Raw genomic sequence first — 16479 nt, 5'->3', positions numbered from 1 at the left:
GAAACATTTATTGCAATACATTAGGTTCTCTCCTTTACAATCCAACCTAGATTCTCCCTTCCGATTGAACCGGAACATTGTTATCACATAGCGGCAGTTGCCTCCTTGCTTGCCTGTAATTTCTTTTCCTCCCCTTCTCTTACATTCTACTCCCACTTTTCTTGTCTTTCCTTATCCAGCTCCTCAGCCTTTACTCCTCCTGAGCTACAGCTCTTATGTTTATTAATAATATCAGTTTACGTTTATAATTACTACGGAGCTTTTATATTCCAGATGAATTACACAATGTTTCATTTGATTTTCTTGGCATTTGTGCTAAAATGCCTACTATGGCAATAAGTTATATTAAAAACATTTCAATAATATCTCTTTATTTACAAAAAAAAAAAAAATGAAAAAAAATTAGGCTCTTTCCAAATAATGTACCTGTATGGTGTAAACACAGTTGTACACAATTGGAAGGATGTAGTTAACATCAAGTGATTTCATCTCCTTGACTTTGGAAGTCGCATTCTGGAAAGCTGTTAGGCGAACATCAAAGTGGATTTCATCCAAATGCCTTTTGTCATAAGCATTCAACTGGAAATCATAGAGAAAGAATAATTAATCTATATGAACCAGAAACGTTTATAGAGTCGTACTTGTGCCAATAAATGTCCAAAGTGTAGGGGATAGATAGTGTACATGATGCATTGTACTTAGATGTAAAAAATATCACTTTACCTTTGCAACAACATCTGTGACATATACTAATTCAGGATTAAGTTCAGATAAAACCTGAAAAAAAAAAAACATTAAATATCTTATAACAACAACAAAAACACATAATGAAAAGTTTGTATAAGATACATCCTTCAGAAGTTTGCAATACATGGAAAAAAATAATAGCAATAATAAAAATATATCTCATGACTAAAATATTGTTATAAACAGCTACTACAAAAGGGGTAGGCAACCTTCGACACTCCAGATGTTGTTAGCCACATCTCCCATGCTTTACCAGCATTATGGCTCTAAGAGTGTAAGAAACTGTGCCCAAAAAGACTGTTAATCACTGGCAAAAATTGCCATTCCATCTTCCCCCCTCCTCTCTGTGCCCCCTAACTTAAAAAAACAACTATTTTTACGGCCCCGTTCTAGAGAGCAGGAGTAAAGTTTTACCTCCAGCAGGAGTTACTACCAAATTTCCTGTGACTCCGGCTCTGCCACTTTACTATGGCCCGACCCAGTCAGATGGATACCCTGTTTTAACCCTTCCACACAAGCTAGGAGAGCACTCATTAGAGAATAAGCACTTCCCCTCCTCCCTGCCTACTAGAAGGAGAGAGCTCCCGGTAAAAGACCGTGATATGGTGACGAGTGTCGATTGGACATTTCCGCATGGATCCGAGTGCTATTTTCACAGAATGGGCGCTCGGATCCGGCCTTTACGGGGTTATAAAACATGTGCAGGTACAATGCTTTTTTGTATGTGTTTTCTGGATTTTTCTGTGTCCAGGAGATAATTAGTTTTAAAGATAATTAGTTTAATCGAGAGCTGACTCCGTTATCTTCAAGACACAGAGGTGTCTGGGAAGGCATACCTTGTAGTGAATGGAGACAAAATGCTAGGGGTCTGTGTATATAAACCTGTCTGTTTTCCCAATAAAATTAGTTGATTGACCCTTGATCAAGACCGAATTTTAGAATAGAGCCGTATTTAAACCGCTAATGTATACCCAGAATCTGGGTGTAGCAGTCTGCAAATGCAATTTAAGTTGTGGTGAGATGAAAAAAATATATATCTCTACTGATTAAGGTACATTATCAAATACACTGCTTCACAGTGGACCTGGGGTTTGTTTCTTTTCTAAAGCACTGTTCTTAAAGGAACAATATAGGCACCCAGTCCGCTTCACCTCTATGTGCCTCCCGCCCCCACTGCACTTTTTTACCATGCAGTTGAAAACATTTCTGTAACTGCCTCAAGTGGCTGTCATAAGACACTAGGGGTGCTTCCATAAAATAGCAGATTAGTCAGCTGTGCACTAGCCCCCCAATGCCTTCCTATGGGAAAGCAATAAGTTGACTGAGATCATCAACAATGATATCAGCTAAAGAGGCAGAGTTACACGAAGGAGACCAGCGATCCGAGGGCTGAAAGGTAAGTAAATCACGTCTTTTTAACCACTGTAGCCAGGTCTCCTAAACAGTGACTGGGGCACTATAGCGTTAGGAATATATATGTGTAAGTATTTAATAAATCATATTTCAAAAGCCAAGAAGGGAAATGGGCTTGAAATAATCTGCTACGAGGATACGTAAAAAGACTAAAAAAAAAAATACATATAACAAATAAACAAAAGAACAGAAATGTAATCGCAATTACCAAGAGGCCATACCTGGAAAGTTGTGCAGAGGATCTGACGAGACAATTTGTTCTGAATCACAGCAAACAGCTTGGCCAATGGTTTCAGGAAACTCATAGGATTTGTACAGTGCCTTAACAAATTCTGCAGGGTTTCCAAAATATCAACCTCGGTGTCCTAAAACAAACCAAAACAGGACAATGAACACATGACCATACTCTGCATAAATCTACTACACTGAAAATGTTATACTACATTTTAAAGAACTAAAAAAAAAAAAATGTGCAAAACTCACTTACGCAAACATAATGCAACCGGATCAGCAGGGTTTACATTATATTTTGCCAGCTGTGTTTAAGTGAAAACATGAAGTTTTGTTCTAGAGTCTTTGTGAAGAAGAAGTCTGTTAACACTGAATTACACACCTGAGCTGTGTTCCTCTTATGTAAGTAAGAAATTAGAAGGCTGATGAGTAGATTACTCTGGTCTCTGTCCTGGATGAACTTGCTGATCCTGTGGACCAAGTAGATATAATTGAGGAAACCAAATACAAAAAGGATTACCCCTGCATGTTCGACATGTATTTAAATGTTTGAAATGATAACATAGACGTTATATCATATTATATAATTCATTCTGTAGGTTCTTTTTTTTTTTTATAAATTTTACTAGTTTTCAATATAGAAAAAAAAAAATACATATTCCATTATCTTAATTCATTATATCAAAGATTACACATATATACTAGGCATACATATATACATACAATGTGAAGATAATTGCACTATCCATATTCCCTTAATGCAATATATAGAAGGCTCGACCAGAGAAAAGGCTTTTATATACTTATGTCAACTCAACTCTACTCTGGGTCTTAACTCCCCGGTTCTGACATCGTATCTAGGACTTTTATCCAGTTATCCCAGATGTGATATTTGTTTGGGTTAACACAACAATTAGGTGAAATCCCATGTTCCATTCTACACTGAAATTTGACACGTTCTTTAATTTGTGGCCATAATTCGACCTTAGAAGTTTTCCAATTTAAAGCAATAGAACACATAAATGCCATCAACATATGGATCAGAAACCATCTTTCATTTTTCGGTAAGGATGGTAATTTTAGAGGTAAAATCGCCATCTCTTGTGTCCACACCTGTTTCAGTCCTAAGAGCTTATTGATATATACAAACAGTATATCACATGATTTAATTAAAGGGCAATCCCACCATATATGTAGTTCGTCAGCAGTGGTCGAACCACATCTCCAACAAAGGCTTCTATCTTGAGGATACATCTTATTTATTTTTTGTGGTGTTAAATGCCACCTATTTACGATCTTATAGTGGGTCTCCATTATATTACGACAGTGGACTGATAAATATACTGTTTGTAACGCGGCGTACCACTCTGTGATGTCTATCTCTTTTTTATGTCTTTAGTCCATCTATCTTTTGCCGTGTGGATAATGTTTCCTTTAATAGCTTGTAATATGCCAATACATTTGGAAAGTAATTTTGTATCTTTTCCTAATTAAATAATATTGTTTAATTTATCCACTATTTCATTTGAAGTTTTCCTTTATGTTAAAGTCTAAAAAAAACCGACTAATTCTAATATAATTAAATATTTCCTGATGTGGTATATTGAAGGATTGTTGTACATTTTGAAAGGTTTTAAGACCTGATTGATTCCATAGCATAGACATTTTAGTAATGCCCTGCTGAACCCATACTGACAAATCCAGATCCTCTATCGTATTCATCAAAGGAGTAATCGGGAGAGATGGTAAAAATCTGTTATTTAAGTTTACCTCTCTCTTAAAACAATTCCAAAAATTCAACACATTTTTGTAATATTAAATTTTCTACCCCATTAAGATAATTCTTCTTTATACATTTAACTGGCCATAGGTAGTTGATCAGGTTAAAAGGTGATTTAATACTGTCTGCTTCTCTCTCATACCATCCTTGTGATTTATAATTGTCTAAATGCATATGTAATATTATTTTATTTTTATGATTTTTTGCACTTCTGATTTTAATTTTGTTAGTTAAAATAGTTTATCTGCCTTGTTACCTCTCTAATAATAATTTGATTTTAAAATATCTAAATTTTTATGTATTCTATTAATTCATTGTTCATTCATTTCAGATTCTACTTTTATTATCTTTTTTGTTGGCTTAAATTTATTTTCATTGGTATATTGAGCTAATTTGACATACAATTATAAGAGACTTTTTTTTATGTCATTGTGCTGCCAATTTTATCAAACGCACTCTGATAACAGATTTAATGTCTGGAGGTACTCCAAAATATAAATTATCTGAAAAGTAATATGCCATCATATGTGCAATATAGTTTTTATTCCCCTCCGGCAGAAGAAGTCGGCCTTGTAATTTCCAGTCTGATCTTATTGTATGGAATTGTTGTTTCCATTCCATATATACAGCGTTACGGTCAGACCTTGGAATGGTTATTATCTTTGATAATTTTGTTAATTCTACCACCCTAATGTCTCCCAAAAAGAAATCAATTCTAGAATAAGCACAGTGTGTTTTAGAGAAACAAGTGAAGTCCCTTTCCTTAGGATGAAAGGTCCTCCAGATACCCATCAGGGATGCCCTCTTGAACCCATTAAGGACACATGACATGTGTGACATGTCATGATTCCCTTTTATTCCAGAAGTTTGGTCCTTAAGGGGTTAAAGTCTTGCTGCTTGATTTATTGTGTTCTTATCTATTGTTTCCGCCTGCTAATTTGTTTATCCATAGGTGGATCTTGTATACAGTTAAAATCGCTTGCAAGTATCACTAATCCCTGTTTGACTTGTTCTAGTTTTAGCAAGAATTTGTCATTCTAAATAATTATTATGATAATTAACATAGACGTTATATCATATTATATCATTCAAGTTCAGTCCTCCACATTCTACTTTTCTGACAGATTTACAGACTGTCCCAGTTAAAATGCTGACCCGGACAGTATTAAAAGAAGGCATATAGAACGCCCAAGAGTCTTTCCCTTACACCCCATGTTCCTCCTTTTTGTTTTTCTTCTCTACTATTTCCCCTCTCTCCCCCCTCCCTTCCCACATATTACCCCAACAATCAATCCATCATCCCTGAGCCCAGTACACCGGGATGCAGCATCTCCCGAATGGAGGGTTGACTCTTGCTCACATCCTGCAACTACCACCCCAAACAAACTCATCACATAAAGACAATTGCCTCATACACAGATAATCCTTACGAGAACCTCAGGCATTTAAAGTAATAGCATGCACAAGGCTCCATAGTGGACATACATCCGTCTCCCAAGATTACGATACTTGGGAAAACAATATTTGAAATCAATATTTGAGTGTGTAACTTACTCTGCAATTACTTTCATAAAATACTATTGTATATACGTTAAACTTGTTAAAAACTGTTGATCACCATTTCTTGTAACGGCAGAATGAATCGCCTTTGGTACCGGCCTGTCTACTGCAAAACCTCCAAACAGGAGCTTCTACAGGCTAGAACCAAAAAACAAATGCTATAATATGGAATTGATGATTCTGCCTTCTTATCTCTTGTGACACTGTCTCAACTAACCATCTTTTTTCTCTTCTGTAATTTCTCGAAAATAAAAACTTATGAATAAAAAGTTATAACAAAAAATATAGGCATATAGAGGTGGTAATTCTTCAGAGAAAAATATCACATACCTTGTTTAAGAGATACTCTTTACTTTGAGTTAAGCGATTGCAGCAGATTCTATTATTAGACATACATGCACTCAGACCCTTAAGGAGCCATAAAGAACGTTAAAGGCAATCAACTCACTTTGAGAGGATCCTTAGTTCTTTGCTAACTTGCATGCTATATTTCTTTTTCCTCATTTTCTCAGCATTCAGCATACTCTTGTTCAAATACTGAAGAATGGCAGGGACATGCGGCAGGATCAACCGTATACCAATGGTTGGAGCCTCTAAATTATAACAAGGAGATTAGAGCATTAATTAGGAAACTATCAATCCAACATGCAATTGCAACAATGTCAAAACGACCTATTGCGCTTCCATGTGACCAGTGGACTTGTTCTTACCTGCGTTCATTACAGTAGCATCTGGAATCAAACAGTCATTTACCACTAAGCTGCACAGACTTTCTGTTGGCTCAAAGTCTGGACTGTTTAGGAGATTGTCCGCTATGTCAATCACAACACTTGCAGTGGCTTCCGATACACTTTTTGCTGAGAGTAGGGCAAACACATTAAGAAGTATATCATATGTAGGCTGTTCCGGTTTTTGCTTGGCAACCAATGGAAAGTATCTAGAACAGATAAAAGCAATATCTATAATCCACCCAGTCCAGTTTAATCAGATCACAAGGGGGGACATTTTATTGGGGTACAAATTATTTTAATGTTTGTTGGCAGTTCAGTTGATACTAGGAAAGAGGTAAAAGCTCAAAAAATAAATATGCCATAAATTTAAAATGCAGAACAAGACAGACCTAAGTCATTTGCATTCAAATACAAGTTTTATGAAAGAGGACTTTCATCAAAGTACATAATGCTAAAAAGGAGGAGCTTATGGTCCAGGGTCTTTCGGTTGTCCAAAGTTTAGTAACATACTTGTTTTTGTTGGAGAAAAGAAAGTGGAGGTATGGTTTCTCCTGTACAGTTACAGTATAAATAAGCAATAGAAGGCTAAGAAGACTGTATTACCATGTTCTGCAAAACAGTGAAGGGTAGGATGGGGAAGATCGCAGCCTCAATTTCTGCATTACAAGACTTTGATGATAGCTTCCTTTTAACACTCCAGTCTCCATAAGAAAAACATTCATACGGACTTCAACACAGCTATTATTATTGGCATTTATATAGCGCCAACTTATTCCGACGTGCTTTGCAATATTATAAAAGGTTTGGTACCTTTTATAATATTGCAAAGCACGTCGGAATAAGTTTAACAACAAATGAGTCAGTTACAAAATGTTACAGGAACAATAGGTTGATGAGAACTCTGCTCAAGCTAGCTTACAGTCTAGAGGAGGTAGTTATAAAAACATAATAGGAAGGGCATCGATAGGGATAGCAACCAAACAACAAGATGGGAAAGTAGCAGAACTAGAGGTGAGAGTGAATTCTGGTCCTATAGAAGAGACAAGAGATATGTTTGTGAAGTAGAAATTACTCATGAGCTTTTCTGAAGAGATGAGTTTTGAGGACTATTAATGCTTTTACGGGACATTTAAACAGCCTCTTCATTACCTGGCATCCTTGCTCCAAACATGAACAAGCTTCAGCACGAGGGAGGGAGAGTACTGACTCTCAGCAGCAAGTCTATTAATCTGAGCCATGTAAAAAAAAAAAACAAGCAAAATACACTGAATTAGCCAGCAGCAATACAATATACATGTATGGAAACAAAGAGTAAGCAGAATCTAAAAGTAAAATGATATAATACAGGTGCCACAGAAGAATAAAACAGAGCATCTACCACAGTGGTGAAAAATTGTATTACCACATTTATACAACTTGGTTCACACAACTAGCCAACAATATATTTTATTTCTATTATCTATAACATGTGGCCATGGTCAAACTTTACACATTTCAAGCACTAAATTGGTCTTGAACCTTTGTCTTTAAAGTGAAAATTTATTAAGAAACACACTGAAGTTCTAATGCACTAGAAAGAAATACATTAAAAGGCAGGGAATACTTCATTTTATGCCAGATACAATGGCAGGTAAAGATGCCGGCAGCCATGTCATCTTTGTAATCTTGTGAATAATTGAGAATGCAATTCAAGGGTCCATGAAATCATTGGATTCTCTATAGATCCATCTAACTAAAGATACTCCCCCATCCCCCCTTGGCTTTTGTGTATGTTGGCTGAATGATGGCTGATGGAAGAGGTATGGTAAGCATAAGCTGATTAAAGCTCTGCCATTCGCCATAGCTTCAGGGTTATTTACTAAACTGGGAATTGTCAGGAATTGAATAGGGTACTGCAAGTCATAGGTAAATCAGTCAAGGGGGAAAAATTCTTCAAAAGCTCTATTTAACATTTTTGACATTACATGGTTTATTGAATAAACCTATTTTGTACCCTGGAATAACAACGTCATTTATCTCCCCAGTATAACATTCAAAAGTTCAAAGGGTGACGTTTATCGGAAATGTGCTAAAAAATAAATAAAATAGGAATTGAAGACAGACTAGAAAATAACATTTTCTGTTACTCTGTGAAGGCCACTCGCCTGCTTAAGGACTAAAGTAATCTAGGCTCTATGAGGTTTATTTGCTAAATACTGAATAGCAGTGGATCAATAAAAAATATTTACTAAATTAGGGTAAAATAGGGGACTTGGAAAAAAAAATATCTACAACTTGGCAGGAGTCAGAGCTACATGTTGAGTGAGTAGGCCCCATATTTGTAGTATAAGCTTCACGTGAAGGTTTTTCTAACAACCCATTGCTATTTTTAAAATATCTTTAGTAAGAGGTTAGTTAAAATGATGACGACTGTGTTTGGTTTAAACAGGCATATTCTGCAAACCTTATCACATTTCAACCAAGCAGTCATTCCTCACAGAAGGCAGATAATGATCAAACTCTGGAACTGCTGAAGTGATGTTTTTTTCCACTCAGAAGAACAGCAAAAACAAAGTAGACTTTAAGAGCACACAGAAAACGTTTGTCCTTTTACCTGGGGCCATATCACTGCTTGAAACACAGCATCAAGTTCTTCAGCAGAGAAGGGATAGGTCTCAAAGTCCGTAAAGAATTCCAGAATACGCTTGATTCCTAGACGTCGTAAATTCTTCAGGGGGTTCAGACATTTGGGATGAATCTAAATGAAACAAGGACTGAACAAATTAGAAGCGCAGCACATGGTAGCTTATAATCAAGATTTTAATATCATTGGCTTATTTATATTATTTCTAAGGATAGTTTTTATTAACAAGTTTATTCTATGTGGACGACAGCTGAGGAGTTGGGATTTGGGTGACAGGAAGGTCTGCTTTTGATCAAATAACTCGAAAATGATTTGAAAAAAAACCACAAAAAAAATAAAATAAACAGCGACTGCACAATAACAAATAAAAATAAGCTTTAGTGTTTGTGGTGTTAAAAGTACCACTTTAAAAAAAAAGTTACTGTTAGAATGCAGTTATTTTTTTTATGTAAAAGCAAGTATTTCCCTTAAAAGAATAATCCAAGCTCCTTTATTAAATGTTTAAGCTCTTTAGTTAAGCCATCGAAAAGGAAATGGCATTCCAATGAAGTTGTTATAGTGCTAAGACTGCTCTTTTAATGAATAGTTTTGTTTGGTTTTTTTTGTACATTTCACACAATTGTAAGCGATGAAGAAGGTATTCAGTAAAGTCTGTGTGTTATGTCTCACCAAGTGCGAGTTGCACTTGCTTCTTCACCCGAAGACTTTTTTCGCCTCTCCTTCTCACATTATATTTTATTCTTATGTGAAAAAAAACAGACACACTACGTTGACAATAAGAGAGGTTAGTGTGCTGACTGTCTGCCAGCAAAGAATACCTTGCCAGCTGACTGTATATGTGGATTTTTGAACAAGGTCTGGCTTGAGAAATGTGTTCTTGTCACTTATTGCGCAATAAAAGAGCTTGCAATCTCATGGGAGATTTTGCTCACATAGCACTGTGTGTGAAAACCCTAGGTACTACTTGTACGGTGATTGTTAACATATTTTTAATCAACAATTATTTCCCATTTATAGTATAACTGTATGTATTGTATACTATAGGAGAGCATTAGCAATACAGACAGGCCCTCTGTACCTCCTACCCCAATGCCACTCTGGGAAAACTATCACGGCAGCAATACCAGGAAGATGTCTCTTAAAATATAATAATGATCGGCTAAAAGTGCTATGAATAGGACAAGACAACTCTTTCTAATTAAACCTATAAAGGTTTAGTGGGTGTTTTGGGAATTTCTTAATTGCCATAATTTAGTAAAGTATTAAAAATGAGTTTGACCTTGACTACAGCAAGAGGTTACATACACTTGTTAAGCACGTGTACACAAAGGGCTTGGCAATAAAGAAGAAGAAAAAAAAAGAAAAGCCTGACAATTTTCACTAGTGACCATAGTAAACAGTACTTGTTTGCATTTTGGTTGTTCGGCTAATGAACATTCTATAGATAGTAACTTGTTGCAAAGCATCTGTTACTGAGCTTCTGCAAATAATGGATTGAATGTAGTGTGACAGATCCATCTGTATAGACTAGTATTGCTGGTTCGTCTGTTTGCCTTTATTTTCGCTGGATTTCCTGTCTGTATGCCCCTGTTTGTGTGATTCTGGAATACCGATTGAAACTACCGAACAGACGGCCACCCAGGAGAGGAGTGTGCTGCTGGTTGACCTCTTGGCCCCAATTAGAACGTTGTGGTTAACCGCAGACACCTCTCCATTCCATTCGTACGGGTGGTCGTCGTTCATATGCCGGCCACGAGGCGGCGGCCATTTTGGGACACGAGGAAGATCAGCGGTGTTCGGTGCAAATCCTATGGAACTAAAAACAGACACTTTATCTACCGAACACCGCTGGAAGTTGCCGCCCGCCTTCTATTTCGTCGAGGCGTACGAACACCGGTTCGGGAGTTTTTAACATTCGTATGGACTTTACCCAGATAGCCGTCCCATGGAGTCATTCGTATACCGAAGGACTTGTGAAAGACTTTGACTCCATGGCAATTGAACTAGGTACATCGGATCTGAGCGCTATTCGGTAGAAATATGCACTCAGATCCAGGCTATCTGGGGATATGTTACACGAACCATATTTATTTGGTATTTCTTCATTTATGTATTTTACTGTATTTTTCTTACTGTATTTTAAAATGGCGATTGTCTCTATCCTGGGAGATAATTAGGTTTCTTCCCAATTATCTCCGGGATAGAGAAGAAGGATTTATGGGTAATATGGGATGGGCTTATGTTGAAGCCACTGCGATTGGCTACTGTCCAATATGTTTTACAGTCTTCCACAAGGTCCCCTAGGGGAGTGTCCACCTTGTGGAGACCTGCATAAATACCAGGCAGGTGGCCCCCATTAAACAGATTCCTGTTTGACCCTCAAGACGGAGCTTGGTCTAGTTTGTGGGAGAATTATTATTGGGACAGCGCTTTCGTTATTTCTAGCTGTGGAAGGAGTTCGAGTGATTTGCTGATCGAGAGTTGCCGCGTTTGTATGCTCCGTTCGGGAGTTTGAAGATCGGCTGGATTAAATCTGCATTTCTGGAGAAGGGGATTATTTACTAAACGGCGGCTTCATCTACCTGGCGGTGAGTGTCGTAACATGTAGGAATCCAAACAAGTAAGTAAAGGGGTGTTAAGATGTTCCGACGTCTATAAAACCATGCCAGTGACACTCTAACATGGTTTTTCACTACAGTGAGAATTCAAACAGAATTCTAAGTGAATTTAAATTTTTAAGGCCAAAGTAGCTGAACTGAAAATACAGCTGAATTAGAGAATTTAGCGTTTTCGCTATTTTGAACTTGAATTTGAAATTCTCATTTTAGTGAATAACCCTGTACACTATTCATTATTTGAAGCATTTTAAAACAAAATGGAGCATTTCAGAGATCCAGCGCTAGCCTGTTCAGGTTGGTTTCTGTCATTATTTTTCCCAAAGCTACTGGTTTACAGGTCCGTGAATTATCCCATAATCATTACCCAGGTCGGAGCTTTGGCCACTTAACATTTTGAACTCCTAACACCTTAATGACTAATGAAGCGATAAATAACTGCGCAAATAACTACCTGGCGTTAGAAATGCATATCTGAGAGTTACTGAGTCTGAAAATCTGCTGTAAAAATAAGTTAAGCAATTCTGTTGTGGTAGATTACAAGTAGTACAATGTAAAGATGTTTATAAAATACTGTTTAGAGCATTTGCGTGAACACTTAACATGTTGTTTTAAATGAAGTTATTGCTTGTTAAATGCAGGGATTAAATGTCACAAAGTTTTGCTAAGCCATGTGAAATGCAGTCTGCATCGGTGTGAATGTACATGGAGGGGAAAAAAGTATTTGATCCCCTGCTGATTTTGAACGTTTGTCCACTGACAAAGAAATGACAAGAAATGATTGAGTGAGAGACAGAATAACAAAAAAATAAATGTAAATGTAAAAATCCAGAATAACGCATGTCAAAAAGTTCTAAATTGATTTGCATGTCAATGAGTGAAATAAGTATTTGATCCCCTATCAATCAGCAAGATTTCTGGCTCCCAGGTGTCTTTTAAGAGGTAACAAGCTCTTAAAGGGAGTGCTCCTAATCTCAGCTCATTACCTGTATAAAATACACCTGTCCACAGAAGCAATCAATCAGATTCCAAACTCTCCACCATGGCCAAGACCAAAGAGCTGTCAAAGGATGTCAGGGACAAGATAGACCTACAAAAGGCTAGAATAAGCTACAAGACCATCGCCAAGCAGCTTAGTGAGAAGGTGACAATAGTTGATGCGATTATTCGCAAATGGAAGAAACACAAAATAACGGTCAGTCTCCCTCGGTCTGGTGCTCCATGCAAGATCTCACCTCATGGAATTTCAATGATCATGAGAACGGTGAGGAATCAGCCCAGAACTACACGGGAGGATCTTGTTGATGATCTCAAGGCAGCTGGGACCATAGTCACCAAGAAAACAATTGGTAACACACTACACCGTGAAGGACTGATATCCTGCAGCGCCCGCAAGGTCCCCCTGCTCAAGAAAACCCATTTACAGGCCCGTCTGAAGTTTGCCAATGAAGATCTGAATGATTTAGAGGAGAACATGGTGAAAGTGTTGTGGTCAGATGAGACCAAAATCAAGCTTTTTGGCATCAACTCGCTGTGTTTGGAGGTGGATGAATGCTGCCTATGCCCCAAGAACACCATCCCCACCGTCAAACATGGAGGTGGAATCATTATGCTTTGGGGGTGTTTGGGGGTGAGGGGACAGGACAACTGCACCATATTAAAGGGACGATGGACAGGGCCATGTTCTTGGGTGAGAACCTCCTTCCCTTAGCCAGGGCATTGAAAATGGATCGTGGATGTGTATTCCAGCATGACAATGACCCAAAATACACAGCCAAGGCAACAAGGGAGTGGCTCAAGAAGAAGCACATTAATGTCCTGGTGGCCTACCCAGTCTCCAGACCTTAATCCCATAGAAAATCTGTGGAGGGAGCTGAAGGTTCGAGTTGCCAAACATCAGCCTCAAAACCTTAATGACTTGGAGAGGATCTGCAAAGAGGAGTAGGACAAAATCCCTCCTTAGATGTGTGCAAACATTGGTGGCCAACTACAAGAAATGTCTGACCTCTGTGATTGCCAACAAGGGTGGATTCTGTCTCTCACTGTTAAAATACACCTACCAAAATTTAATAAAGGCATATCTCTTCCCTATGTGGGCATATATGTTCCGAATGCTTCCCATAAGAATACCTAGACCATGGCTCGACATGATTCAAAATTCAGTCACTAATTTTATTTGGAAAAACAAGAGACCTAGAATAAATAAAATACTCCTGGCAAAGAAAATTAAAGAAGGAGGCTTGAGTTTTCCGACCATTGACGATATATATCTGGCAAACGAGTTCTTCCATAGTTACCGAGCCCAGTTGGAAAGTGTTAAGAACGAGGGGTGGTATATCCTAGAAAGGGAGATATGTCAAGTCCAAGACCTAAGTTCTCTACTCTGGTATAGTTCTGCTGATCCTAAAGTCCGACGTATAAGAAAATCTAATATATGTATAGATTCAATACTAGAAATTTGGCAGATTATAAAAAGGAAGTGCAATATAGAAACCAAAATCCCCTTAACTCTTAAAATTGAATTAATACCATATTACGTAACAGACCTGAACTTAAAGAGTTGGATTTCTAGTGGTATCGTCCAGACTGACCAGTTGTTTGTAAACGATAAAATTAAACCATTCCCACAACTGAAGCAGGAATTTCGGTTACCTAATAAGGAATTATTTACATATTTTAGATTTAAAAACTTCTTAAACCAAAAGATTGAGCATAATCTACAAGTCGGGGCTAAGCTGATATGTTTAATATTAAATAATAAGACAGTAAACAGAGTATCCGCTTCAGCAATGAATGCTATCCTAAAACTGGATGCACCTCCTGTCATTACTTCTTTGCAAAAATGGGAGAAAGAATTAAAAATAAAAATTAATAAGGAAAAACAGTAATTTTACTTACCGTAAATTCCTTTTTTCTTAGTATAGTGGCAGTACTTACAAGTGGGATGTTCCTTAGGATTCTGGACAAGAAGCTCCCCCTTCTTTAGAATTTAAATGCTGTGCTCCGCCTGCTGCCTCCATATAAGCTGTAACTCAGAGACACTCACCAGTAATACAAAAGAACCAAAACGGAGACCGAATGATGCATAGAATTTAATCTATTTGAAAGCGGAGGGAAAGCCAGTACTGCCACTATACTAAGAAAAAAGGAATTTACGGTAAGTAAAATTACTGTTTTTCCCTTCGTATAGTGGCAGTACTTACAAGTGGGATATAGCAAGACCCCTGCAAACAACAAAGGGTGGGAACTCAGCAGGCCACAGCTTGTAGCACCTTACGCCCAAAGCAGCTTCAGATGATGAGAATACGTCCAGCCTACAATGCTTGATAAAAGTATGAAAGGAAGACCAAGTAGCAGCTTTGCAGAAGTCTTCAGGTGAGGAGGCTGCTCTTTCAGCCCAGGAGGTGTCATAGCTCTAGAGGCACGAGCCTTTAAAGGGAAACTAAGGGGAATCCCTTTGGATTGATAAGCCAACCTGATTGTATACGTTAGCCATCAGGCCAAAGAGGGCCCTGAGACAGCACAACCCCTGTTAGCGCCATGAAAGAATACACATAGATCTAAGGATCTAATCCCTGAGTCATCTGAAGACAGATTTTCAGGGATCTTCTAACATCTAGGAGATGTCACATTCTTTCCAGATCCGACGTAGGAAAATGATAAAACCCCGGTAGGACAATAGGTTGGTAATTGCAGCACCAGAAAAAACCTTAGGCAAAAAAGAAGGCTTGGTGTGCAGGACCACCCAGTCGCGATGAAAAAGGTGAATTCCGGAGAGAAAGAGAGAGCTCGGATCACACCTACTCAACTAGCAGAGGCGATAGGCACCCGGAAAACCATCTTGAAAGTAAGAAACTTGATAGGAACCTCCAGTAAATGTTCAAATGGTGGTTCACAAAGGGCTCGAAGCACCAGACAGATCCCAAGTAGGGAAAGGTACTACTTAGGAGGCCTCTTAAGCCTTATGGACTTAAGAAATCTTAGAAAAAGCAGGTTTGAGGCAAAGCCACGAACCAGGAAGTGATTTAGAGCTGAAATCTGGCCTCTGAGCGTAAAACTCCCAGGCCGGCTTCAAACCCATCTTGCAAAAAAGAAAGACTTTCCGGGATAGAGGCTTTGGCCGGATCCAACCTCGAAGTGAACACCAGGTTCTGAACTTCATCCAAACTCTGAAATAGATTTACGAAGTGGACCAGCGGACAGAAGACAGCAACCCATCACATAAAGGTCAGAGAGACCATGGCCTTGAAGGATCACCCTTGCAGCAACCATGCAGTCAGGTGAAAAATATCCAGAGTTTCCACGGGGAGAGTCACATTCTCCAATATTTGAGAAGAGACTGGAGATGCCAACGTGAGATTGTCAAGTTTTCCACTTCCGAAAACCAACTCCTGTTCGGCCAGAAGGGCAGGACTGCCAATTACTTGCCTTCTTCATCTTACTTATGAACAATCCGTGGTATAAGAGCGACAGGAGGGAAAACATAAGCCATGTCGAAGGTCCAAGGTATCGATAGACCGTCTAGGACAACTGGGTACTCTCCTGAATGGAGAGAAGCAAAACATTGAACTTTCCTGTATCTCCTTGTGGCAAACAGGTCTATCTCCGGCCTGCCGAAGCGTGAACCCAGCGCCAAAAAATTTAGCTTGACAGTGCCCAGTCTGCCTGAGACCAAAGGCTACGGCTGAGGTCATCTGAACTAATTTTAGAGACCCTCTGACCTGGGTAGCTGATATAGCGAGAAGATTCGCTTGAGCCCAAGACATATGAGGTAGCAGA

The 16479-nt window shown here is 38.3% G+C and overlaps 1 protein-coding gene across 1 annotated transcript in view; it reads right to left on the bottom strand.

Moving 5' to 3' along the window:
• The window catches only part of UTP20 (UTP20 small subunit processome component), a 110934-nt gene that overhangs the window by 36338 nt on the left and 58117 nt on the right, over positions 1–16479 (bottom strand). The window contains exons 28-35 of the mRNA XM_063447177.1: positions 9056–9199; positions 7612–7691; positions 6442–6668; positions 6180–6324; positions 2774–2861; positions 2382–2525; positions 724–777; positions 427–579 (exon numbers count right to left, since the gene is read on the bottom strand). Coding sequence (XP_063303247.1) covers positions 427–579; positions 724–777; positions 2382–2525; positions 2774–2861; positions 6180–6324; positions 6442–6668; positions 7612–7691; positions 9056–9199 — 1035 coding nt within the window. The remainder of the gene's footprint in view (positions 1–426; positions 580–723; positions 778–2381; positions 2526–2773; positions 2862–6179; positions 6325–6441; positions 6669–7611; positions 7692–9055; positions 9200–16479) is intronic.

Source organism: Pelobates fuscus, chromosome 3 (assembly GCF_036172605.1).
Source record: "Pelobates fuscus isolate aPelFus1 chromosome 3, aPelFus1.pri, whole genome shotgun sequence".
NCBI lineage: Eukaryota > Metazoa > Chordata > Amphibia > Anura > Pelobatidae > Pelobates > Pelobates fuscus.
Note: the sequence above shows the minus strand (reverse complement) of the source record. Positions and strands in the feature narration are given on the sequence as shown.